Raw genomic sequence first — 27,800 nt, forward strand, 5'->3', positions numbered from 1 at the left:
AAATCACAATAAGAACATGACGTCAGTTTGAGCGTTCATGTTGTTGAGACATTTGAGTTATTCAGATATCAACATGAAAACTAAACACAGATTAACACATGTAAGTAAATAAAAAATAAAAAAATAAAAGATAGACCCGGATGAGCAACAATAAAGAACTGCATGTTTTCAGATATTTTGTTCAACATCTTTGTCAGGAAATCATAGATTTTCTTTGCATCAGTGTCAGTCTAGTGTGCGCTGATTTATCCTCAGCTGCATTGGAGCGGTGCATTTTCTCCTTCTGAATGTCCTCATCCCTGCTTAAGGAGGGGAGGAGGTACACCGAATCTCCTTTTAAGGAAATATATGTAGTTATTGGCATCATGATGCATCTAGGGGACGAAACAACAAATAACAGCCACTGTTCCTTTGGGAGGGAATAAACAGGATGTTCTCCCTTCATGTGGGGCCACCACTATAATTAACATCCTACTCCTATGACTGCAGCTCTTCCTATTTGTTTTTCCGCCTAAAGTTGTCTGTTCTCTTCCTTTGGGTAATAATTGTCTTTTTTTTTTAAATTGAAAAGTTCCACTGATGAATGCTTTCTTAAATATCTTAATGTGTAGTTCGAGTGTGAATCGGGTTTCACACTAGCCATTCGCCATATTGAACTTGTGTATAGTAAAGTCAGATTTTCTATAGGTGATTCCAAACATATGTAAATGATACGACAAATGATTCCGGAGAAGAAGCATCCTGCCTCTTCTGACAAATATAAGTTTAGTGTGTTTATATTTACACATTGCTCCGAGTCATTTCGACCTCGCGGAGTGGGTGTTTTCTGGCTGTAAAGCAAAGTTGTGATTCTCCATCCTTATAACTCAGACTGAATGAAAGCTTTAACACATAGGAAACTGTAAAACACGCCGCTCTTCAAAATAAAGGCGCATACACGACAATATACGAGTCGGCTCCTTCTTCTGGGAAATGGACATGTCCACAGTTGTTTGTATGACAAAACATCCTGTGAAAACATAAAAAACATTTATATCTTAATATTTCAATATTTAGTTCCCCCCATAATTCTTTATTTTTGATAAGTCTTTTTATTAGTACGTATTATTTTGCGCAAAACACGTTAATGTCAAACAATTGCTGCTTTATTTTGAAAATAATCAGCGGAAGTGTAGTATCCGGTTAAATCCGTCTTGACGGTTCGTGAGCGGTGAGGTCTTTTTTCGCCATTCTGTGGTTGTGTGAGAAACTACAGTGTAACGTTACACCCTAGGCCGTACAACATCTGGACTCCCTCAACGGAGGGCACGAAATACAAGTCGGCTCCCGGAGACAGCGCAGTGATGCTCGGCATTACAGAAATGACAAATGGGTGAGTGTCAACTTTATAAATTTTATCCCTTAAAGGGACATGTACCTTAAAAGATGGGATTTTAAAGGCTTCCCGCTAGGAGGAAAAATGCGCAGCCAAGGTATGTTCCATTCCCTCATGGCATATTCAGGAAAAACAACCCATGTAAGAACATAACACTTTCGTTCTTTCTCTCAATGACAAAAGTTGTTTACATATGTCGGAAATTACGTTTATTGTATTAATTTAGAGTTCACCCGCATATGCTACGCCTAGCTAATGTACTTATATGTTATAAAGCTACAATTTGAACTTCGTTACTTTAGCTGCTCGTTAGCGCCCTCTCGTGTTATTCATGGAGTCTAGCTAGCTAACAACTGGATTTACACTGTCTGGAAATGTTTGTGCTTTGTGATTGAGACAGGAGAAACGCATGAATGGAACGGTTAAATTGTCTATTTAGGTACTACAAATGACTGCTGAGCATACTGCAAATTATTATGAAAAGCCTCTGTCCTGTTTATATCTATATATCTTAGTTTATGATGTGGTATCATGATGTGGTATCATGATGTGGTATCATGATGTGGTATCATGATGTGGTATCATGATGTGGTATCATGATGTGGTATCATGATGTGGTATCATGATGTGGTATCATGATGTGGTATCATGATGTGGTATCATGATGTGTCCATGTGTCTCACAGCCACGACTGGAAGTCTGCAAGTAATATGAAATAAGTGAAGATCATAAGTGAACATCATGTTTGTTTGATGAAAACAGATTAACAGATTTTCATGAAAACTTTGTAGGACTAAGGATTTTAACAGATTTTCATGTAGATCAGGGTTCAAATTTGGACAGGATAACTTTTTCTTTTGCTTCAGTACTTTGAGTCCAGGACTATTTGGACAATACCAATTAAAAATGGCTAATTATTTGTGAAACACAAGAAGTTATTTTGTAGATTTAAATAGATTGAATGCAGAAAATCTAACTTCAGTACTCTTAATGAACAGCTGATTGTGAAACCTATGGGAGTAGTTTGGTTAGAATCTAGGACTGGGGAGTCATTCATTTCGTATACAGTATTCATTTATTTTAGGCCAGGCAAGGAAAAAACAAAACAAAAACAAACAAAAAACAACAACAAACAAAATAATTAAATAAGCAAATAATAAGCAAAGATCATAACTCAACAATACAATTCTGCCTGAAAGGGAGTGGGAAGAAGAAAACTTATGTAATCCCACCCCAGTTCCTGATGCAGAGATCAACACACTGAGCTTCACTGCTACTTCGAAGATTCAAGGATAACCACACAATAATTGCATCATGATGTATGCAGGAGTATGCCTTAATTTGTCATGAAACACATTAAGTCAAGCAACATCATCAATATTTAAATGGAAGTAAGTAATCTTTAAAACATTGCATTAACAAGTTATCAATAATCACAAATTCGGTATAATAAAAATGTAAAAAGAATCATCTCTTGTATTTTAAATGAGAAATATGGCCTACTAACTGCACAGATTTAACAAAAGACAACTGGTATTATTTTTGACAAATTATGCTCACATGAGACAAAGCTTATAGATGTTGGTGAAATAAAGTTGGGAGAAAAGAGGATATTCCAACATGTTTGTGTAGATCAACATCCTCCCTGCACTGGAATGTCCACACAGACTCCCTGGACAGTAGTTACTTTTTTCTAAACAATTTCCTGACGATCCATACCCATGAGACGGCTGTTCAGACAGTATGCTATCTACCATTGTAGTTTGAATGCTACTGTACAGTTAATTGTGGCCTGGGATGGATCTGGATTTCATAAAGTGGTCTGGACACTAAACGCACTACAGCATGTCTTTTAAAGGCCTGACATTTGCTGCATTCCCAGTGCATTACATTTTTAGCTGACTCCACACTGTGTTGATTAAACACGGGCTGAGAAGAATGTTCTCGTCTCTGCTGTGGACTTCTCCTTGTTTAGAAGTGATGTGAAGCTGTGATGTAGGTTTTGTAAACTGTATGCTACTAAATTGCTGAGCATGCTCAGAAATATTATATATTTTATTATGACGTAATAATACTGCAGGTTATTGATACTACATTAATTGATAACTATTGGATAGTTTTATTTAACTGTTGCAGTTTATAGTACAGTATATGGATGTCCCATAATCTCAATGCTCCAGAATCAGTAGTACCTGCAGATTTATACATGAACTCATGGCCTGGGAAGAACAGAAAACAGTGAGACACTTGGTCTAACAGTCCTTTTTTGAGTGATAGAATCACTGCTTTTCTTAATGATGTATCTCCAATTTCTATTTCAAGACAAAACCGATAAGATATGAATTTAGAATTTAGAACTGTAGGGATGCAGAATGGCCAAGAGGCAAGGAAGTGATTACAGTCTGAACGGAACAGAGATAATAGAGGGAGATGTGGATATGTGGGTGAAGGGATGAGAAGATAAAGAGATGTTGATGAATGGATTCAGGATGTCACGTTGGACTGATGTCAGCTGAGGGAGACAGGAGGGAACCAGAGGGCTGGAGTCTCTTTGTCCTGATGTTGACTGGCTATGCAGAGGAAACCTTTTCCATCTGCAGCTTCTTCTTTTGTTTTTGCTACAAGTTGTTGCCAAAGATGGTGTCATAATGACTTTAGAATGAACACTTTAGTTGATAATGATGACACTGGTATGTGTCTGTCTGTGCCTTTGGAAGACTGTCAGAAAAACTGAGATGCTGTTTTGACTGACTTTTCTTCACAGTGGCTATTCTGTTCTGGAGATTATGTACCAGTGTTAGACAATAGTGTGACTGATGCAAAAGGAAATAATAAATAACAGGCTGACTGCTCATGCTCACAGCAGTTCCTCCATGGCAGTGTGGGTTTGTACATGTGTGTGTGAATGGTAGCACATAACACTTATTTCCACCATAAACATCTGTAATAATTTTTCCACAGAAATATCACCAGAAAAATGCTGCAACTGCATTCTGGAACAATTTTCAGGAGTAAATGGAAGACTCAGAGTCCCTAAAACTGTTGTCCAATTCTTTAAAATCAGTTTTTGAATAGAAAATATGAACATGAATCATTGTATTTTCGTTTATTTAAGATGATTTTACACTTGTTTCCTATAAAATTGTTTTATGTTGTGATTTGATTTATACATCACCAGACAAAAAATTTAGAGATGGACAATTTCAATAATGCCCCACCATTTCATTTTGTTGTTAACATCACAGCTGCAAAGCAACAATTTTTTTCGAAGACGTATTTCTCATGTATTTAAGTAAGTGCAGCAACAAGGTTTTGTTGCTTGTGTTGAGTCACACCCATAGTTGTGACACAGTGTCAGTGGTAGCCAGTGTAGTCTGTGGGTTTAGCCTTTTACCCCTGGCGGCTGGAGCCACACACTCAACCCCCCAGCCCTTCCTCATTTCTATCGTACTAGACCACAACTATAGAACTACGGGAGTGTATAAGATGGCTTTCCGTCCCCCCCATCCCTCATGTCACACATAGGCACAAGTGACACAAACATCCACAAGCTCACAGACCAGAGCAAACAGGAAGTGATGTGGCTCTTTAGAATGAGATACTGGCAGTGGAAGTGTCTACAATGACAGCAAAAGAGACATAAGCAGCAAGTAAAATATCCTTTCAACCATTTGACACAAAACTTAGGTAAGATTAATTTATTTTCCTGTTAAAATGTAAATTAATAAGTTATAACTTCATTAGTTGCTTCCTTTTAGAACTGGTATTTTGTTATTTTTCGTTTTACCAATGATTTTGACAACTGATTGTGCATTTGAATATTGTATTAAATTATCTTGGTGTCAGTGAAGTTTTATTGCTAGAAGTCTTTGGATTTGGAAGTGATTACGTAATTCCGTGTATAGTGTACTTTATGTGTGATTGGCAAATGAAATAATTGAAAAGGGAGAAGTAACTACAAGAAATCTCAGTGCATCAAAAGGATAGATTTCTTGTGTCAGGTTTAAAAATGAGATTTGCGTTGCTGATATCTGGAACACAATAGATAGCGCTCTCACTGTCGACTGTACTTATATGGATGCATTTTAGTGGTCACTGGCAGAAAAGCTGCCATTAGCATCAATGTCCACAGGGTGGCAGTGTGCTCACTTCTGAAAAGGCTTGGCCTTTTAGGGGCATGGAGGAAATTGTGTGTGTGTGTGTGTGTGTGTGTGTGTGTGTGTGTGTGTGTGTGTGTGTGTGTGTGTGTGTGTGTGTGTCTGTGTGTGTCTGTGTGTCTGTGTCTGTGTCTGTGTGTCTGTGTCTGTGTCTGTGTCTGTTTGTGCGTGCGTGCGTGCGTGCGTGTGTGTGTGTCAAATTTCACAGTGCATTTATACCAAGACAAACTTGTGCTGATATTAATTTACTTCATCTTCAAGTGAACACAGTATTTAAGTCTTACTGGGGTGCTACCATCATTACTTACACTTTGTCTACACTGACTTACACAGTGAAATATAGAGCACTTGACAATTCTTGGTTAGGTTTGAAAAATACAAGTTACCCTTTCTTATTTATTTCTTTTTCCGGTTTTTAGAGAATAGCACGTGACTGAGTTAAACAAGATTCATCGTGATTGTTGTTACATACACGTCAGCCTGGTATACTGTGAACTTGTTGCTGTTCAGGGATGTGGATCTGGTATTGCAGAATCATGTTATGCTTTTGCTTTTTGAACGTGTGTGTATGTGTTGGGGGGGCTTTGTATTTGCAGATGGGTGGGTGTGTGTTCGCCAAACTTATGTGGAATGCCGAACAGGCCAAGGCAAGCTGCACGAGTTGAATTTGGATAGTGTGAACTCTTCATTAGACCTGTACGATAGCTGCTTGTAAAAATTAAGGACGGTTATTGTCAGCAGTTGTTCACACTTTAATCATAACCCGTTTAACACCGTACATACATGTCACACATGTCCTGCTTGTATACTGCTCCTGTCTGCATTTATGCACACATCCACTTCTTTGATAACATCACAGCTTGTTTTTAATTGAATATGTGTGACAGATAACTTTCAGCTCCATTTTAAAATGTACATGTGCAGTTTTGTGTATATTAGGGTGGATCTGTTGTTCCCAGATAACATTGTGATGAATTATTCATGGTGACATTTTCCCTCTCTTCAATAGTCTGTTGTTTCTGCTGGTACATAATGTCACATTTTATAACAGAGGAGCTCAAATGGAATCAGAGTCTGGTGGATGGTTTCTTTCATCGTTATTCTGTTACAAATGAACACTGAACAGATTTTTATGGACCAAAAGCTCGAATGGGTTGGGCATGTACAAGTAAAAACCATTACCTTTTACAGTGAATCTTGATTCAGGGGTTAGTCATGCGTTCTAATGAATGCCCTGACTGCAGATGAACACATGCTGGATCAGACTGACTGCTGAGGAGATGTGGTGCATCACATTATTGTCTGCTTCATTTGATCACTTGATCAAAAGTTTTCTTTGAGGCCAAAGTTGCACACAGTACTTATTGAATTTGTGTTTTCGAGTTAGCCTAGCTATGCTAACTTTTGAATTTGTCTGCCAGTATTGACTTGTGACACATGTTGTGTGAGTGTGTGTGTGTTGATAGTGAGGCTTCCAAAAAAAAGGAAGGTTTTGTCACTGCATCTAAATAACCAAACATCTGGTATCATTGTTAAAATTTTGACGTCGAAAGAAAATAGAGATATATCTCACATAGAGATTGGATTTTAGCCTCAAAAAGCCAGTGTTAGTCTAATTATTAGTTTAATGGTTTATTTTCCACATAACTACTTATTACTGCTAGTAGCCTTTTGTAGTATGTGTACGTGAAAAGAGGTCTTCTTTTTTGTTCTTTTCTAATCTCAGACTTCGTTTTTGAACAGATAAATGAGTCAGAGCAAAGGTGAAGGAGAAGGCAGGGGTGTAGGCCAAAAGGGGCAGTGGCACACCTTTCCTCTGTGAATCCTTCTCATTTTCCCTGGAGTGCTCTCTTGTAGGTACCTGCAGCAGGAGACTGAAGAGGAGGAGCGAGAAGCATTTGATAGGTGTGCAGGCTGAACCACTCCTGCATGTGTCCTTCCTCAAGGGTGTGAGCCCTGGAGGTGTGTTAGAGAGAGAGAACAAGAGCAGCACAAGACCTTTTTATTTGGCTCACACCGACACACTTTCTATTGAGCATTCCCACTTTTTGTGGCGAGCCGACGAGGGGTAGGAAGGAAGGAAAGGAGGGAGCGAGGAGAAGGGGAGATGAACTCCTTGAGGCTGAAAGAGTTGTCTAACTCGGATTTGTACAGAAGAAGACAAGAGAGGCCAGACAGCTATGGAAGTCTGTCTGGATATAGCCTCAGGTGAGCTCACCTCTGTGAAGCTTTAAGTCCTCAAATTGATGCTGAGATTGCATTTTAGAAATGCTGATAAAGCTTTGTAATGACTTCTGCTTGTGCTAACCTGTTGTCCCAATTTCCTATGTTTTTGATTTCTTTGCTCACCACCTGTCAGCCATCCTTATTCTGTGGCCTGAACATTTTTTAAAGGAGAACAACACAGTTGAAATCTGAGTCTTTATCCCACCCTGCATTTATAGCTTTTTACAAACCTGTGTAGGGACTTCATGTCAGTGTAAGTCAACAGTTGTAGTTGTGAAACTTGCTCTTTATACTAGTAATAAAATTCAGAATTCTTTTGTTTCCTCCCATTTCTTGACAGGTTGTTTGTGATGCTCTGCCAGATGATACACAATTGACTCTTTGTTTCTTAGGATATTATTTCCTTATTTATCTGTTGTGGTTGTGTAAACTATTTAAAGTGGTCTGATGGTCTGCTGCTCAATTGTTGACTTTCAGTGTGCTGCCCTGTGGTCTGGGTTGGTTTTATTTTCATATCAGCTTTGTTATCATTAGCTGGAGCGGAGCTCCACTCTCCTCGTCGAGGCATGGTTTCGTGTTGCTGCAGAAACAGTATCATCACCAAATAAATCTTGAAGACAAGTCCTTCTCTGTGTGTCATGTACTGCATGGACAAGGACAGAAAAAGTGAGATGTGGTCGAGTGTTTGATCGGTAAATACTGGAGCTCTTGACTGAATTCCTCTGAGTTGTGTGACCAGCTGTGATAGTTGTGCAGAGGTTTGTAATATTAGTTTCACAATCCAATAACATTGCTCAATTTTTGAAGTTTTTTTCTGTATTAAACAAACTCTTCTGTCTCTCTCTTTCATTGTGTGTGTGTGTGTGTGTGTGTGTGTGTGTGTGTGTGTGTGTGTGTGTGTGTGTGTGTGTGTGTGTATGTGTGTGTGTGTGTGCGCGCGTGTTTTTTGTGTGGGATTCTGAAGTTATTGGAAGAATGCAGTGATGTGAGGAATGTGGATAATGAGAAGAGACTCTCTAAGTGTCCCCAGTAAAACCTCCAACACTTCTTACTTTAAAGAAACCTTCCTTATCTTGAACTGCAAAATTATTTTTGTCAGACCTTTTTAATTGTTTTTGCTCTGAGATTAGTCACTGCACAGCAACTGCAGTTTTATAACTTAGTGGAAATAAATCTTAAATTTAGAAGGAAAAGACTGAAGCAGCAGATGGAGCAGAAAAGCATGTGAAAAACAGGACTTGAAGAGATTGTGTCAAACTTTTGCAGATTAAAACATGATGAAAATAATAAGTGCATTTGAAGATATCACAAATCTATCCACTCCAGCAGTCAGTGCTAAACTTAGGAGTGGTTAGCAGTGGACGGTAACAGGCTTTTGTAGCAGCAGCTTCCAACCTGAGAATGGCCCAGAACTTATTACAAAAACACTTTCCCTAAAAACCTGTGGATCGTTGCAGCTTTCCATGGAAACCATTGCTGACCCAAAGTTAAACACACCCTGGTTACATTAAGTTTTTTATTTATTAAAATCTAAAGCTCAATCATTTACAAAAGAAAATACGAAGAATACATTTTTATTGGATAAAAGTGTCGGATAAGCAAAATGATTGATGTACTGGATTCAGTCTCACTACAGGACTATATTGGAGGATTTTAATGATTGCTAATTTGCTACAGTAATACAACATAAGGTTTGTAACACAACAGTGACATAAAAGATTACTGGTTACTTAACAGTACGGAGAAACATGTTGTCGAACACCTCTGGGGTGTGTATGTGTGTTAGATCTGGACCCTTGCTTCAGATGGGCGTTTGGAACAAAACGTACAAAACAAAGGAAATGTTAGTCATGAGTCGTGTTTGCACAGTCACTCAATCATTGTGTGTTTGTGTGTGTGTGTGTGTGTGTGTGTGTCTGTGTGTGTCTGTGTGTGTGTGTCTGTTAGTGTGCAAATAGCAGCCCTTATGTCTGTGTTGCCATGGTTGCTGTTGACAGTGTTTGAGGGGGAGAGTGGGTGTGTGATCATGGTGTGTTTGATGTCTCCTTTTGTTCTGGACCTGCTTGTCTCGCCCTAGTTTAGAGTCATGGTCAAGAGCCCGCAGTCCCGGATCCGTTCAGCAAACGCCAAAATAAAATTGCAAACATAGATCACCTACATGTAAATTTATTCCATCTGCACTTATTTTAAAATTTAAATGACCTCATGACAAAACCATTCGATCTAATTATTATTCCATTTGTATAGAGGTCATTTAGCCTGCAAAAAACACTTCGTAAAATTTTTTAATTGGTTGAAATCTGAGGTAATATAAACTTTAATTTCCCTGGATATTACTGTAAAGATCCCAGAGGGGAAATCCAGGTGTTACAGTAGAAAAACACAGCTGTAACTAGAGACCTGGAAACAGATTTCTTCAGCTCTTTTGGGAAAAGATGATTTTTTTTTTTTTGTTTGGTTGTTTTTTTTGTGTGGGTTTTTTGGGGTTTTTTTTTACAAAAATAAGTGACAGGTGGAAAAGTTAGTGGACGAGTATGTTATTAGTTTAGTACTGTACTTGAAAACAAATGTCACCACCTCTACTAACAGCTACAGAGAGTTTTGGGTGACCTGGACGGTGACCTCTCTAGTGACCATTAATGGCCCCATGAGGAAGTCTTAAATTCCTCATGGTATGTTTCCTGTAGTGGAAACATACCCGAGACTCTTTGCAGACATTTAACAGTTGCTGTAGCCATATTTAAGCTCACGTTGACATTCATATCATCATTTCAGCACTCACATTTTCTCTCCCTCCTCTCTATCTCTCTTGGTTGTTAAGCCTCTGCCACATTAGATTACTGCCGGTTGAAATTATGTCACAAGTGCATTTCCACAGTACTTCACAACACATGTGTAGTTATGGTACAAACACCTACATTTTCATCTTTGTTTATCACTATTTCTCATTGAATTTGACAACATTTACGATGGAAAAGAGGAAAAGCCCCACCCTTTCATTAATATGATTGAATTAATAAAGTCATTGTTGGTATTCTTCAAATTTTTGATGGTCATCAGTTGTCAATTCATAACTTCACAATGTCTAACTTCCACAGTTGTTTGTCATATATTAAGCAAGACTGGTAGTTATGAAAGCTACTAACTCCCACAAAAACCTGCTGTTCAAGCAGACACAAGAGCATAATTTAAAGTTCATTGTTATTCCTGAATTTCCCTTGGGATCATTAAAGTATATATCTATGCAACTAGGATTTATCGCCACATCTCAGCTGTTTGTTGGGATGTACAAAATTGTTAAGAAACATGTTGTAGTGCCAGTTGAAGCCTCAATCTGATCATATAGATGCTAAGTTGTCATACGTTTGATTGCATACAAAGTACAAGTTCAGTTTTGAAGTACCGTATGTCATTTAATATGAATGAACATTTGAGCATACAAATACTACAGCTAATGTGATCAGGGAGGAGGAGACAGGTAGGAGAGTACTTAGTGGAACTGCCCTGTCTTTACTTCATAACCCCCAGACCCCCATTTGATGCATTTAGAAAACATTGTGAATTTCATTAACTTAAATGAATCCCAAAATATTAAAATGTTGGTTTGAGATGGAAAATTGTGGTCTTGCCCCATTGTGTGGAGTTTTTCAGAGCCTTTTAGTGGAGGTAGCGTTGGCCCCCACTATGTATACAAACCCCCTCACAGACACAAAACAGCAGCTGCTAGCACCTAGTTTGGAGTTGAGGCTCCACTAGGTGTCTATTTGTAGAATGATGGAGTAATGTAGAAGACCATTACACTTAAGGACATGTTTCAGCGAGACGCACTCATACAGCTCAGAACATTTGATGCTATATAGATTTATGGATTCTTTGAACATCGGAGTTTTGCTAAATGAATGCTGTAGCTCCTCTCCAATGGAGCAAGAAATATGTTTATCTCCCTGTTGTGTATTCTCACCTGGCTTACTGTAGGATTGATGGTTTGGAAGTGGAGAGTATTTTTGGATAATGTTTGAGTTTAATGACATTAAAAGCTATAAATACCAGAATTTGAAAGGACCATCATCTACTTAACAAATAAAACCATTCATGGCTTTGGAGAGATGATTTAATCTGACTTTGAGACTGTTCAAACACATTGCTCCATTAGCTCCTAAACCAATATATTTTCTTTCGTATCTACCTGTTGGGGTCTCATAGTATGTTTTCAGTGAAACTGTGCAGCTACCAGCCCTCACTCAAGAATATATTCCAAGTACAGCTGTGTCGGGAGGATAACACCAATGAAATTATATTTATCATCCCTTTGAGCCCCTGATTGTGGGTCTAAATGTACTTCGGTTTCTTGCACCTTTGTTTTTATACAAATCTTGGAATAATCAGTAATTTGTTATTTTTTCTTCCGTTTGCTTTCTTGCTACTTGAGCTTCTCTGCTTCCCTCTGTGGTGTTCCTGTTTTCAGCAACACTAAAGTGGTGCCAGGTTATTATTTCTCCCAGAAAGCTGGACGCTCCAGATGTTTAACACTCACAGCTTTTGCTCGACGGAGTATGTATTTGCCACTAATTGTAGATAAATACAGCTAAGACCTGTGTTTGTGTGTGTGATGGTTGTGTGTTCTCCGTCTGGACAGACGTCAGGGTGGGCTCTTGAATTTCAGTAACATGCCCAAGAATAGACAGTGAGTGTGACAGGAGGAAAGCTAAATGTAGGTGTGTGTGTGTGTGTTTGTGTGTGTGTGTGTGTGTGTGTGTGTGTGTGTGTGTGTGTGTGTGTGTGTGTGTGTGTGTGTGTGTGTGTGTGTGTGTGTGTGTGTGTGTGTGTGTGTGTCAGAGAGAGAGAGGGAGAAAAAGAGAGTTAATGTGGGAGTGAGGAAAAGAGGGCGTGCGAGTGTGTGTGTGTGTGTGTGTGTGTGTGTGTGTGTGTGTGTGTGTGTGTGTGTGTGTGTGTGTGTGTGCCTCTTCGTGAGCAAGAGCAAAGGAGAGTACTCACAGCAGTCTGATCAGTGTTTTGTCCTGCTTGCCTTGTGGACTTCAGCCGTTTGTAGGAATACCATTACTGGAACCAACCCAGGAGATTCTGGTCGGGCTTACATGGATTTTTGCTGTTAGCCAGAACAGTTGTGGAAGGATATGGAGGTGAACGGTCATACCCTGCCACCATCAATACCTGAAGACAGTGAAGCCCTGGACCATGTGTCTCACAAGGAGATGAACGGCTACCATGAGAAGCTTCAGGGCAGTGATGGGGGAGAGGATGAGGTCCCGGTGTCCAAGTCCCAAAGACGAAAGAGTGATGTCAAAGTCTATAAGGAGTTTTGTGATTTTTATGCACGCTTGTAAGTACACAGTTAAGAACACAGTAGGAGCACTGTACCTCATTGTTGTCTCTAGTTAATTTCTTTTTTTTAATCATCTTTTAAATCTATGAGATTTTTCAACAGCAAAACAGCAAAGTCCTTCTGTGGCAGAGAAATATTTTGTACAGCAGCCAGGTAACAGGTCTTTTGTCCTCTTTAAAGCAGCAACAAGGAAGGAGTTAGTGTTTAATTCATGCTGTGGTTTAAGGTTTATATCAGGTTTGGTCTCAAGAGCATGCTTCCACCTTTAGTCTTCATCCAATAGAACCTCATACTCATGTCTCTCAGCGAGTGTCACAGATCACAGGATGGAACTGGAGATGCAGTCTTAGTAATTGCCTGTTGGATGATGGGTGATTTGTAAGGAGAATGGCCCCTTTTGATAGTTATTGGTAATTCCCAGTTTAAAATAAATATAATTCTGCTGGTGCAACAATGGTATTGTGCTGTATTGTCTGGGTTTATTCTAGTGTTAGAGAATTTGAAGAATTCTGATCTTGTAGTAGCTGGATTTACCAGCTACTCTGATTTGCTTGTGTTGTCTTAGGTGCCATATTTGTGCAGGCAGAGCTCCAAGTGCTACTGAAGAGAGGACACAGGAAGGGTTATTTTTGTGTAAAGGGGGAGTTGTTATGCAAATCAGCATGTCAACTGGCATTCCAACTATGTGCACATGAGGGACAGAAGGCTAAATATACAAGCAGTAATTTATTTCTGACTGATGTGGATTCATTGCAAGCCGCAGGAAAAAATGGATAGAAGTCAGCGTCGACTGTAGTATCTGAATATTTGACCGACTGTCTGCGATGAGCGGCGTCTCAGCGTTCCAGCATGTTGTTGTGACAGATGGTGAGTGTCTGCAGATGTGCTGCTCAGGCCACTGAGAACAGAGGCGATGCAAAAGAAAAGTGAACACAAGTAGAGACCAGACAGAAGAGGGGTGGAGGCAACAGAAGGAATTCATGACAGAAGTGATAGGGTGCATCTTTTGGATTAACATGCAGACACACAGACAGTTTGACCTGATAACACACAACCACAGTAGAAGACATTCAGCAATATTATACATACAAACTGTAACTAAAAACCAATCAATAACAATAGTTAGTAAGTATTTTAATGAATATATCTATGAGCTACCTCTGCTTTTTTTAGGTGACTGTTTTTGACTTTGCATCTCTGTATATCTGTGCACACTGATCGAGACCAAAAACAAAGGTTGAGGCTGTAGAGACAGATGATTTTCATTGCAGTCTGACATCTGATGACTCATTGTTAAACAGACTGGTAACATAAAGATTTAGTTGTTTTGCTCAACTTAAAAAAGAAGTAGCAAATACATTTTCTGAAGTAGTCAAATGGAACCCTTCAACATGAGTATTCAAAAATGAATGGGTGCACTGCACAGCCTTGTTCAGCTCAAATCGACATGTCAGATTAACATGCTATTAACAATAGCCCATTGCATTGTGTTTGTTGATCACTTAATTACTGAGAAGTTTCTTAATGAAACGACTGTAGGATGTTAAAGTGGTGGATCATTGGCAATTGGTGACCTCTGTCTGCTTCATCGGCTGATGGTCTCTCAATCTTCTAAATGGATCAGTGTGTTTCTGTTGTACATTTATTATTGTTATTGCTATTATTATTGTTGTGTTGTTCATGTGTTCATGCGGTATCTATTGCTTTATCTGTTCGCTCCTGGAAGAGAGGTCCCTCCTCTGTAGTCTACCTGAGGTTTCTCCCATCCATTTTTATTCCCTGATGAAAGGGTTTTTGTGGGAGCTGTTCCTTATCTGGTGCTTGCAGTATACAAAGGTCAGACAGATGCCATCCATGTGCAGATTGTAAAGCCCTTTGAGGCATTTTCTGTTAATCTGGGCTATATAAAAATAAATAACTTGAAACTTAAAGGAACAGACATAATCAATGAAAGGCAGTGGTGCATAAGCTGTGCTGGCCAGAAGACGTTTGAAACAAAGTGTAAAATGTCAGTATTAGTAATACTTTATCCATCTTAATAACCAAATTGTAATGGATCAACATTTTTTTCCCACAAATAGCTGACAACCAGCCTCCACTTAGTCACACACTGGGACACTATGGTTAAAAGGGTGGATGTGGAGTCGTGCATTTCTCCTCCCAAACTACTTTGTATGACGCGTGTCTTTTTTTACATCAAAACTGATGTTGAATCTACAAAGTTTTTATTCACTGTGTTTAATTTGTATTTATATTAGTACATGGTACAAAGGTAATTTCATGCATTTCAACGCATTTAAGTTATCTTATAATTTTGTAGCCTGGATAGTGCAGGTGTAAGATCCTTGACTCCAATGCTGGATCCAGGATAATTTTTTGGCAGCATTACGTTTGAACAGATCTGACAGTGGGAAGCTGGTGAGGGATCATGTTCTCTAACTCCCTCTGACTAACTGGTCTGTCAGCGCTCTTTTAATGACTACATTCAGGCGGTGCATTATGAGACATTATGTTTTGAAGTCGTCCATTCATCTGCCTGTCCCATTCTCACAACTGTGAGGAGATTTCTTCAGATCTGTCACTACCATTACTCAGAGTTGATTGCTCAGAGATGGAAGTTCTTCTCTAGTGCCAGTTTGAAGATGAGTGTGAAACATCAACCTTTTTAAATTTGTGGATTTTCATCAGTAACATCCTGCTTTCATATATTCCTTATATCATTTGGTGCTGTGCAACCTCAGGCAATTTGGGCGACTTCCTTGCCTTATCTAAAAAAGACATCTATCAGTCACTGTATGTTATTGAGTGGACAGACATGGATGTAAACTGCTTGTGCTACAACAGCAAGGATGCAATTCTGGAAATTTACTAAGTGGTAAGACCTTGAGTTGGATGAAGAGTACTGATTCTGTGTCCTACATCTGTTTGCTTGTCGATCTCATAGGCTGCTGGAGGCAGTTAGGAAGGTGGAAATGCCTCAAGGATGTATCATTTCCTCCCACAAATACTTGTCAGGGCAGGGCTGTTGGTGTGTGCAGTATCAGTCCAGACCTAGTATCTACAACCTCATGTATGTGATAGTCTTGTGAGGAGTGGACCCAGACGAACACTGACCATATTCCATCACCTTACTTTCTAATGTCACATTGATAAGCAGTAAAAGTAAAAAAAGAAAAGACTAGCAGTGTGCCTATAGTGGGCTTGCACTAGGAGCTAGTATGACTAAGCCACTGTGGCTCAGTGTAAAAGAATTGAGTCAGCCACAAAATGCTCGTCGTGGGGGGCACGACCAACGCTCGTCGCAGGGGGCACAGGGGGGCCTCCTTCGGGAAATTTTTTAGAAAATGGGGTTGTTTTCCTGCATTCTGAGGGCAAAATCTTCTGATCAGTTTACCTACAAAAATACACTAAAGTCAACAGTTCAAGATGAACTATCTTTATTTCTGTCCTACTTTATGCAGGTATGAATGTGAGATTCAACAATTGAAAACTTCAATTCACTATGTGAAGATACAGTCATACAAAATATTACTCAAAATATTACTCAATGTTTACTATGGCATACCATTGGTATGCCATAGTTTATTTTATTTTATTTTTTTTAATTCAATAACATGAATTTTCATTTCAATTTATAAAGGCATGAAAAATAGCAAGCGAGGTGAATACACATTTACATGCATCGCTGGTTATTCTTGCTGGTCATAGGGAATAAAAGTCTAAGACTACAAACAAGCATTGATAATATCTTTCATTTACCTTCTGATCAGTCTGTCACCACTCCTCCCCCCTCTCAGCATTCACCATTTGTTTATTAATGAGGACTTTAACACAAACTCTACTATAAAACTCTGGATTCTTTTGATGACCCGAGTGAATATTTATATGACCGGGAGCGTTCGGGTCACTTCGGCTATTTCCGTCGGCATGCTTGGGCTAAATTCCGTCGGCATGCGGAAGTAGCGGCGCTAGCGGAGCTAGCGAGCGAAAAAGTTGTAAGTTTTAGCCTTTTTTCCAGAAAAAAAAGAACGCCACTGTGGCTACACAGTCTAGAAACCTTGTAGCCAATCTGGAATTTACTTCGCCTATGGCGAAGTGGCGAATGGCTAGCGCAAGCCCAGCCTATGTGTCCCTGGAATTCTTCCTCCTTCCCAAGTTAAAAAGAGCAGATGGCATCACTCCATAAAAATCTGACATGCCTTATGTGTGTGTTTCTGCGTTGCCAGGTTACACTTTGGTATTCTGAACATTCAGACAAAGTAGATAAGCCAGTGTGATCCCACTGTTTTTGTCTTGCTTGTTCCTTTTGTGTTAGGAAGCAATGTGTGTGCATCAACATCAGACAATAGAGAAATCTGTCTGCTACACCACATTCATCCTTGGAAAAAAAATACCAAAAAAAATGTTTATTCAAGAACTCCAACATGGCTGATTAATTTCTAATCTTAGTTTAATGGTCATCAGACAAATCCATACTGTTTTTAAGTAATAACTTGCCGTTTTTCTAATAAAATAATTTATCTTTCTCTCAGGTATAACAACTTAAAGAATATCTCAAGAAGTGTAACTGTTTAAAAATTTATACTAAGTCCATTAACTACACTCAGACGAAAGTACAATATATATATATGTATTTGTCTTGCAAATACAGTGAATATGTACTACAATAAATCTGCATTCAAATAGAATTCTGCTGGCAGAATTGTCATTTTGCTGTCTAAATACTACATCCCCTACTTCTGCTTTTATTTAGCTTGAATTAATTCTTTATCCTGTCCCTATGAATGTGACTATTTTGACTATTTCTACTGTCATTCTTTTTCCCTTTTAGCAACATGGCCAACGCTCTGGCCAATGCCATGTGTGAGCGCTGTAAGAGTGGCTTCGCTCCAGCTGAGAAGATAGTGAACAGCAACGGGGAACTCTACCATGAGCAGTGCTTTGTGTGTGCCCAGTGCTTCCAGCAGTTCCCTGAGGGACTCTTCTATGAGGTAACACATTGTTTCCATCCTTGTCTTTTCAAAAACATTTTATCATCCAACAATACATGTATAATTATAAAACCATGTCACAAATTGTTCACTAGTATACCGTACTTAGTTCGCTGATATACAAATAAAATACAACCAGCTGGTAAGATAAATAACTGCATTATTTTAAACTTTAAAAAATGAATGCGATAGTAAATGACTTTATTATTTGAAAAGCAAATCAACCTCCTCCTTGCCTGTCTGAATATAACAAATGGGGGAGGCAAAGTGCTCTGGTATGTTACTGGGACATTTCCAGCTGCATCCCTGCTGCACCGTGAACATCAGAAAAAATCATTCACTGTTGAAGACTCTGAACATAATCAGAACCACGCTGAACACGTTCGTATTTTCTTCACCACATGTTGTTTTAAGCTGTAATGCTCTGGCAACCTGTCTACAGCATCTCCCCGTCCCATGTCCGTAAGTCCAGCAACCCCTGTGACACGTGTAAGCAGTCCTTTGTGATTGCAGTGTTTTCTCGTTCAGTGCTGACGTTATGTTTGTCCCTTGAAAGTTACTAATAAGACTTAAAATCTAAATCATGCTTGCAACCATTTGATCTTTCTGAAAATGAATTGCAGGATTCAACTTGTTTCCTTCCATCAGCATCACGTTCAACTTTTCAGTTGTTGTTGAATTATGAAATATTTATAGTAATACATGCATTTCATATAACCATGAAGGGTAAATGAACAGCAGTTACATCACCGCATTGCACCAGACTGATGGTTGTAGTCTTTCCTCTAAATCTAAACCCATAATAAGCAGTAAGAACAATTAGATTATTAGAAGCCCACTGCCAGTAAACTGGCTGCGTATCAGCCCCGACACAAGGCCAGACATCTCTCCAGCAGACTTCACAGCCAGATTCCCCTGTGTTGAGTCAATTTATCTAACAGAATATTTTTCAACAGTCAATACAAACATCAAGGAGATTAAATTAAGCATTGATTCCCTGTAAATAATTCTGCATGTTGCCACAAGTAAACATGCCAACTAAAGATCAACACTCACACACTGATACAAGATTTTTACGCTTGTTAGTCTCAGTGAATACACAGATCTATTTTTATTTAAATGTGTGGTGTCTGTTGTTCCGAGCATCACCGTTGAAATATTTTGTTAAGTATTTGATTTAATCTTGTCTATTTATTTGTTGTTTGTTTGGTTCCTGTTTTTCTCTGTTTTTACAATTGTAGGATTTCTCACATGGATCTTGAACCAAAAATCTATATCCACCAGATTTAAATGATTGACTGTACTTACAGTTTCGATATTAATGCTTCAAAAATTTAAAACACTTTTTTTTTTTAAAATTAAACAAATTAATAGTGACGTAATCCATCTGTAATGTTACACAAACACACTATACAACAATGAAATGCACACCCTGCATTTTTAAAGAGAGGTTTTTGTCATCCTCAGTACTTGTATTGTATTATTATATACAGGTAATAATGGTTTTCTAGTGATTTTAAGATTATAAGAGAGTTTGTAGCAGACAGACATGAAGTCGAGTGAAAGTGATTATTATTTTTTTGTTGAAAAAACTGACGTGTAATCAAGAATGACTTAACTCGGAACAACCTATACCTGTATTATATTTTATTATGTGTTGTGTCATGTGTTGTTTCTGGTAAGTCTTGGGGAATAGTTCTTTCGTATTTAGAGAAGTAATGGTTATTTAAATGAGCTCAAATGGTGATTATAGATTGAAATTTAATAAATAAAAACTTACAAATAATTCAACTTCCAAACAACTTCTCTGAACCAATTGAGTTTGTATGTTGAAGACTACCTGTTGTGTATTCAGCACTGCTTTACAAATTCATTGAGAACGCTTCAGTGTTAGCTGTGTGGAATACTGTACCTCCCTGTCTAGCCAGTGCATTATTTAACCAAGCTCGCCCAGACCAGAATCATGTGGGTCCTTGTGACTTGGAACATTTTTCATCCTACATCTGTATTTTGAACAAATGTGCATAAACAGATGAAAGAGCAACCATTATTTGCAAAATGGTGTTATGTCACATTGTCCATCTTACACGTTTTTACTGTTTTTATAAAATTTGGCCTCTAACACATATTCTGAAGCAAATCATAGTTTTAGTGTCAAGTACATTTGCTCTTCAGCGCAGCCTACAGGACTTTTGGTTTCTCAGTCATTACTGCTGAGTAACAGTTATTAAACGGTACCAGCCATTCTCTGCAGCCTGCCACCAACTTTTTTACTGAATGTTTTAGACTGATTTTAACCTGCTGTACCTCATAAAACTCCAATAGAGCTTTTTATTGTGTAGAATATAAGACAGTTCTGCATTGAGGTACAGTATTCTTTCAATGACAAAATGTCACATATGTAACCTGGTAAAATACAAATGATGCGCTGGTGCTGTCATTTTTAATAAAATTGTATTGTTAGGAACCAGAAGAATGCATTTGTGAGTGCCTTAAAATTTCATGATTAGGCTGTACCCTTTGATTGGTAATTACTCAAACTGTTTGGGTATTTTTGACAGTTTGAAGGCAGGAAATACTGTGAGCATGACTTCCAGATGCTTTTTGCCCCTTGCTGCCACCAATGTGGTAAGTACAGAAACTACACAGAATACCATTCGTTTATATTTACCTGTTCAGGGTCATGTGAAGACAGGAGGGAATGCCCATTAAACTATAAATATCTATGTATATGTTTTGTGGTTATCTCCAAGGTGAATTCATCATTGGCCGCGTGATCAAGGCTATGAACAACAGTTGGCATCCAGACTGTTTCTGCTGTGATATCTGCCAGGCTGTGCTCGCTGATGTTGGATTTGTTAAGAATGCCGGAAGGTCAGTTCCTTCTCCAGTCCTCACACAACAATCATTCGTTGTTGAAGGTGTTTTTTAGTCAACAAAATAAAAGTTTTCCATTTAATTTTTAAATTATTCTTTAATTTATCCCCTTATGAACTTTCTAATGAAGAATAACCTTTATGGATCTCTCTGGTGGAAATTCAGGTGTTACAGCTGCACTGAGTGACTATCTCTGTAGCAGCCGTCACACTGGACAGATGCAGTCGTATGGGTGTGCAAAGGGAAGAGCAAAGAGCTTGTCTAAATGAGCAGTTTTCTGTCTGTCTTTTTTATTGTGTATTTTCTTCCTCACTCTCCCATCAGGCACCTGTGTCGTCCCTGTCACAACAGAGAGAAAGCTCGGGGCCTCGGCAAGTACATCTGTCAGAAGTGTCATGCCATCATTGAGGAGCAGCCTCTGCTATTCAAGAATGACCCCTATCATCCTGATCACTTCAACTGCAACAATTGCGGGTAAACATACACATGCTCATCACTGCACTGGAACCACTTAGATAACTGTTACAACTGTAATTCACTGAGACTCAAATACTCATCAAGACTTATGTCAAGAATTTTGGAGTCAAAGTCTGCCCTCTAGTGGACACTGTAGTTATTGTAATATACAGTACATATATGTTTTACACATGGAGCACATGAGGTGCGCTCTTACTCAACGAGTGAATTACAAGACATCTTGCATCTTAATTTTATACCAGGGACCGAGTCGGTCAAGATAATAAAGATAGATATACAGTATACTTTATTAATCCCAAAGGATGTTTTGTAAGCAAAAATAATTTTAAAAATTTCTGCAGTAAGGAGCTGACAGCTGATGCCAGGGAGCTGAAGGGGGAGCTCTACTGTCTGCCCTGCCATGACAAGATGGGTGTCCCCATATGTGGAGCCTGTAGGAGGCCCATCGAGGGCCGTGTGGTTAATGCCATGGGAAAGCAGTGGCATGTGGAGGTGCGATTTAAACTGTAACTTTACTTGGCTAAATGTTAGGAAACAGTCAAATTTTCATTCTAGAGAACTGATGTGATCTATTTTGTGGATTTTGCTTGTGATAATTGTTTACATTTAAAAAAAATTGTCTTTACAATCCTGAGATTGATTTTTTTTCTGTGTTTTCTATACATACATATCAGAACTTGAGTCTCAGAGGTCTGTAATTTACGAAAATTCTTTATGCAGTTTCCTGTTGAAATACAACTTGCTTGACAGTAGATACCGGTATATTTCAAGAGAATGTTTGTATTTTTCACTCATCTCTTCTTTCATTTCTTTCCAGTAATTTCACTTCAATTTCTATTACATTCTATCGGTTTTATCTACACAGTGTTGTTTAGTTTGTGTCATTATTTTGGTCATTTTCCTCCATTGTTGTTTTCCTCCATTTTCCTCCATTATCTATTTGTCTGTATGCCCATCCGTCCATCCAACTGTCTATCCACTACAGTATCTTTATGTCACTTTTTTCTTTTTCATCCTTATCTTTATCTTTACCTCTGTCGTTTCATGTTCTGCTGTCATTTTCCTGCTTTCCGTGCTCCATCTTCGACACAAAGCATCATGTATGCACTGTGTGTGAACGCCCATTTCAGGGCCACCCGTTTTTTGAGCGAGGTGGTCATGCCTATTGTGAGAGACACTTTGACATGGTGAGGGAATTAAGAGTCGGCGTGACGTTGATTGCTGCCCTGTACGCCACTCCTTGCTTCTTTGCTAGCGTGTCCCAAGCTCAAAACAAGCCTATACTAGTGAACAAGTTCAGTCATCCAATCAAAGTAAGAGCATTGTTTTTTTCAACCCAGTTACCTGGAATTAATTAACTTTACTTGTTTTTACACTTTTTTTTACCTACTATAAGAAAAACATATATGGAAAATACATTCTTCATTTTGGGTATAAATTGTTTAGAATTAAAATATCTTGCGTATTGACAGAATAAAGGGCCTGACACTCTTTGTTTTGTTCATTAAAATTCTATATTAATATGATTTAATTATCTATTGTAAATAAAAATGTTCTCCTCATTAATGTAAGGGATCCTCATAAAATAGTTCACATTCCATTTTAATGATGATACCTGATCAGTAATTCCTCATATGCCATTTTAGAGGCTCTGGAGCTTCTCCATTTCGTTTGGACTGAACCGATCTGGTTTTGGTTTGACCTGATAATGTCTGAGTTCCTACTTAACTGTGCTAACTATTTGTGCTTGGCTGTGGGTTTGTTTCCAGCATTTTGTGTGTGCTAAGTGTGAGAAACCGTTCCTGGGACACCGTCACTACGAGCGCAAGGGCCTGGCCTACTGTGAAACACACTATAATCAGGTAACACTCAGCAGTGTTGGAAATATTTATGTAGAACACAAATAGACTAAATAAACTGAAACATGCAGCTGTGTTTTACCTGTCCTGAAAGATCTCTGTTTCTGGCTGATCCTATAACAAACAAGTCCTCAGAGAAGAACTGTGTGTTTTATTCACTCAGCTGAAGAAAAGTTAATGTGTTGCAAGTACATAATGTAATTTCTTTGATTGGGGATTCCCAGTTTAAGCTGGCTTCTGCAGTTATTCTTCCCATTGTTGTACTTCTGGTGCTTCCAGTGAAAAGGCCTCTCTAACCAATGCCTTTGCTTGTTTTTTGAACACAGCATGTTGTTTGAGCTTTGATGAAAGCTTCCAGTGGTGCTTTGTGTTACCAAATTCGATGACTGATGAGACATGTGCTGTATTGCTCACTCTCTGGTTCTCTCCCATTATGCCACTCAGCTGTTTGGCGATGTTTGCTACCATTGCAATCGTGTCATTGAAGGAGATGGTGAGAAAACTTTTTTTTTAAATTGAAAATGCAAAATTTGTGGAGTTTTCATACATCATTCATTGTGCAGCTCTTTTAAATTTGATATGGTATTCAATCTGTTTTGTTTCACAAATTGTGTGCAGATTTATTGGCAAGAAAACATGATTCTGAAATTGTTATCTCATCTTGTGACCACTTTCTGGAGCAAACAAAATTTGTTGGATTTTTTTCAGTGGTGTCAGCCCTGAACAAGGCTTGGTGTGTCAACTGTTTTGCTTGCTCTACATGCAACACCAAGCTCACCCTCAAGTAAGTATAACCATACTGTATGTCAGGATGCAAACAGTAGCAATGGTAATATCTTAACCCACAGGTCAGTCCTCTTATTTAAACTCGATTGTACCAATGCTTCTTTTTGTATTTTGAAGTTCTTGTGTAATTAGTTCAACCTGCTTGTCATGTTTTTCCAGGCAGCCCTGTAAATTAGGTTTGCTGTTGTTGTTAACAGTCAGCTTCATTGTTGTTAACAGTCAGCTTCATTCCTGTTCGTGTTCATCTCTCTTTGTAATCCCGTATCTCTGAGTGTATCCCTCCACTCCTCTTCCTTTAAGTCATTCCTCTTCTTCTTCTTGTGCACTTCTATTCATTTCCCCTGCCTTCTATCCAGCTGTCCTCTTTCAACTTTGTCCTGTCTTTTAATTTTGTCTTTCCATTGTTCTTGCCCTACCCCTGCTCTCTCCACTTTTCTTCCTCTGTTCTTCCCCCCTTTTGACACACCTTGCCATTCTTCTCTCCTCCCTGCTCTATCAGGGATAAGTTTGTGGAGGTGGATCTGAAGCCTGTGTGTAAGCACTGCTACGAACGCCTGCCGGACGACATGAAACGTCGGCTGGCCAAGCGTGAGCGTGACTCAAAAGACAAGAAGAAGAAATTATTGATACCCATGTGTCTCTGATCCTTTCTTTCTACTTTCTCCTCACTTCCACCATTTAACTTTGGTCAGTTTCCATCGTCTTTCCTTTTTGTTTCTATGCTTGTGTTTCATTGTCTTCATATTTCAAACATGCTCCATATCACATTTATTTTCCATCTCTCTGTAATACATAGTACATTTTAATTGCAGGCCACTTTAGTTAAGATATTGTAGGTGAACACTGGATTTACTATATGACTGCTTCTCATCCTAAAGCAAAGGATTAGGTCTTGTCCTCTGGTAACCCCTGCTATGTAAGGAGGAAAGTCAGATTAGTCACAAGGTGAAGGGAATGTGTTGTTTCCTGGGTTTCCTACTCTGTCTGGGTGTAAAACAAGTAAATCCTTCACTTCTTTCAGGAGTTTTCTGGATGCAGCAGTGGAAGTGTTTAGGTCCGACTGGGTTAGACACGTGTTCTGGTCCTGCTAGAGATTACATGGTTGGAAAGGAAATGCTATCAGGAACAGCAAGCATTCATAGAGACAAGACTGTCACCTCAGTCGCCTCTGTCGAGATTTCACAGTCTTCAACAGGTTTTATTTAAATCATAAAACTTGTTGAAAAAAAAATTCTAATCTGGATGTAGTTTTATAAGAGAAAATAATTCCACTTAGCTGGCGATGTCAGTAGTAGTTGAACATACCTATCAATATCAGCCTTTTTCATATTTTTCTAAAACACATATAGTTTGGTGACTGGTAGTATTCTGAAGTGTAGTTACAATTCAACAGGTTGCTAAGCCATTGCTCATGTTCAGTAGCTATAAAAATAATACTGATATGTGCACACTGGAAATGATGATGTCTAAATTCCAACCTGTGACTGCAACCCTTTTTTTCTTCAGGAACAAGTTTGTGGAGTTTGACATGAAGCCAGTGTGTAAGAAGTGTTACGAGAAATTCCCATTGGAGCTGAAGAAGAGGCTGAAGAAACTATCTGAAACTGTTGCACGGAAGTAAACTCAGTTTACTAGCTGGAGGGATAGAGAAATAGATGAGATGACATGTGGTCATGCAAGTCACATTTTCAGAATAGACAAGAAGGTTTTGTGTGTTTTGTAGTATAACTGATCTGAAAACAGGCTCGATTTTAGTAAGTTCAGTTACAGCCAGTAATGTCTTCGAAAGTGGCAGGTTAGTTAGCCACTCAGTTTAATATTACTTAATTCAGTGCCTTTTGCTGAAATACCACACTCACATGCTTGCCTTATTTAACTATACATACAGTATATATTAAGCCACAGATGACCATGGTCCTCTTTTTCTAAATGATACAAGCTTTACAACAATAAAAACATGTTGACAGGCTGTTCTACTTTTTGCCTACTTGTCACATGATGCCAAACCAAACTAAAAGAAAGTTGACAAAATAATTTTATATAATGTGTATATAATATCCAGTATTTCATTTTTCCATTCATATACCTGTATTTTTATAGTTTTTGTGTGTGTGTGTGTGTGATACTGTCATGCAAGATAGTTTTTGTGTTGAGCAATACCATCTTTTGTATCTACAGTTTATTGATGACACATGACAACATGTGGCCTCGGTGGTACACTCAGCCATCACCTGCATTGTTCTTGCCTTTTACTTGCTATGCAGTTTATGTGTAAAACAATCTGGTATTTACAAATAAGTACATGCAGGAATGATGAATATTACAAACACCTTTCAAAGTAATTCAGTTGAGTCCCACACTTTAACTACATTTTAATATACTGTAAAGATGAAAGAACGCTTCTGTGACATTGTCAGCAAGTCATTTTATTAATTAGCTTAACAGTAACAGGATTTAATATATGACAACTGGTATGCAGAGACCGGAAGCAGGGGTAATTTTAGGTGTTAGAACATGTGTGTCCCTGCTGTTTGTAATCCAGGGAATGATCCTCTTAGAGAGGAATACCGACTTTGTCAGGATTTTGACCCTATTATGAAAGAAAGACAACTTTTGTGAATGGGAAATCTGAAAATGCCTCAGCTGAACAGCATTTGATCATAGAATGCTTCTGTTTTACAAAGTGGGTCAATAGAAAAACACACATTCTGATATTTCATGAAATGCGACTGTCTGAAATTCACTAACTATAATGTCGCAACATTTCTCATATGCCACATACACGTATAACTATTAACTAACTATTGTTGCTTAAGCGCTAGTAAATAATCCAGTAGATAGTTGTCCATTATTACCTGGGATGCTGAAAAGACTTCTGCAAAAAGCCACTGCTCTACAAATGTATTTTACTTTCTTAGTGTTTGTTAAGAAGAAATATTTATTCATGTTAACTCACCAAAGTGCATGTTCTAAACTTGAATGGCTATATATTTTTTATTTAGATCCAAGATAATTCTGCCACTGTGTCTAAATAAACATATACGTCAATGCCACTATTGTTGATGTCTTTTTATTTAAATTCACTCACTTGGAATGTAACACATGTCCACTCATCGATTTAGGATTCAAAGGACGCTAAGGGTTATGAAAAATTCCCAAGATCATAAATTATGTGCACTCTTTTGCACCTTAACCAACGATTTTTTTTTCTGTGAACTTGCATGGAGGAAGGGTTATATTAGTCATGCACAAGACAGCTATGTTCTACAATGACAATTGCAGAATTGAAATACATTTTAAATGTCTTCCCTTGGATGAACTATACAGGGATTAAATATCTTTTAGCACGGACCACACTGATGAGTTCATAACAATACACATTTAAAGTCATCGTAAAAAAAAAAACACTTTAACTGATTGAACAAAGGAATATGTTTTGTAGTTTCTAAAATGGTTTGTTAAACATTTAAACTATTGCCGGCTTTTCAGGTTTCCTTTTTATTGACTGTCAAGGTTGTCTTGGAAGAATATAGTGAAATATGGTTAGTATCGTGGTTGATAAGTCTTTTATAGGATAATAAGGAACGTATTACAACATTGAATTATTAAATCAATACACATTATATTATTCATCCGGGTCAGATAACGTACTTCGTCCATGTTGTAAATTCCTTTATCCTCGACTAGCCCGCACAATGCTTCAAAATA

The 27,800-nt window shown here is 38.3% G+C and overlaps 1 protein-coding gene across 5 annotated transcripts; it reads left to right on the forward strand.

The window, feature by feature from the left end:
- The first annotated feature begins 1,213 nt into the window (after window positions 1–1,213).
- LOC137604820 (LIM and senescent cell antigen-like-containing domain protein 1) lies at window positions 1,214–27,145 on the forward strand. 5 transcript variants are annotated; one of them, XM_068328950.1, is made up of 11 exons: window positions 1,214–1,372; window positions 17,934–18,093; window positions 20,655–20,721; window positions 20,847–20,967; window positions 21,295–21,444; window positions 21,789–21,939; window positions 23,217–23,309; window positions 23,751–23,799; window positions 24,015–24,090; window positions 24,592–24,779; window positions 25,599–27,145. In XM_068328950.1, the coding sequence occupies exons 1-10, from the start codon at window positions 1,344–1,346 to the stop codon at window positions 24,734–24,736; spliced, it is 1,041 nt and encodes a 346-aa protein (XP_068185051.1). In that variant the 5' UTR covers window positions 1,214–1,343; the 3' UTR covers window positions 24,737–24,779; window positions 25,599–27,145. The 5 variants fall into 5 exon arrangements, with proteins under 5 accessions (XP_068185051.1, XP_068185052.1, XP_068185050.1 ...); XM_068328951.1 differs by lacking the exon at window positions 1,214–1,372 and adding an exon at window positions 4,926–5,062; XM_068328949.1 differs by lacking the exon at window positions 1,214–1,372 and adding an exon at window positions 7,516–7,740.
- Window positions 27,146–27,800: the final 655 nt, after the last annotated feature.

The sequence above is a fragment of the Antennarius striatus genome, chromosome 12 (genome assembly GCF_040054535.1).
Source record: "Antennarius striatus isolate MH-2024 chromosome 12, ASM4005453v1, whole genome shotgun sequence".
NCBI lineage: Eukaryota > Metazoa > Chordata > Actinopteri > Lophiiformes > Antennariidae > Antennarius > Antennarius striatus.

Bases quoted from the DNA above. Each gene is read 5' to 3' on its own strand.
- LOC137604820 (XM_068328947.1), top strand. From the start codon at position 12,894: ATGGAGGTGAACGGTCATACCCTGCCACCATCAATACCTGAAGACAGT. The intron at 18,094-20,654 runs GTAACACATTGT...TATTTTTGACAG, and splicing joins CTGAGGGACTCTTCTATGAG to TTTGAAGGCAGGAAATACTG. The intron at 24,091-24,591 runs GTAAGTATAACC...CTGCTCTATCAG, and splicing joins AACACCAAGCTCACCCTCAA to GGATAAGTTTGTGGAGGTGG.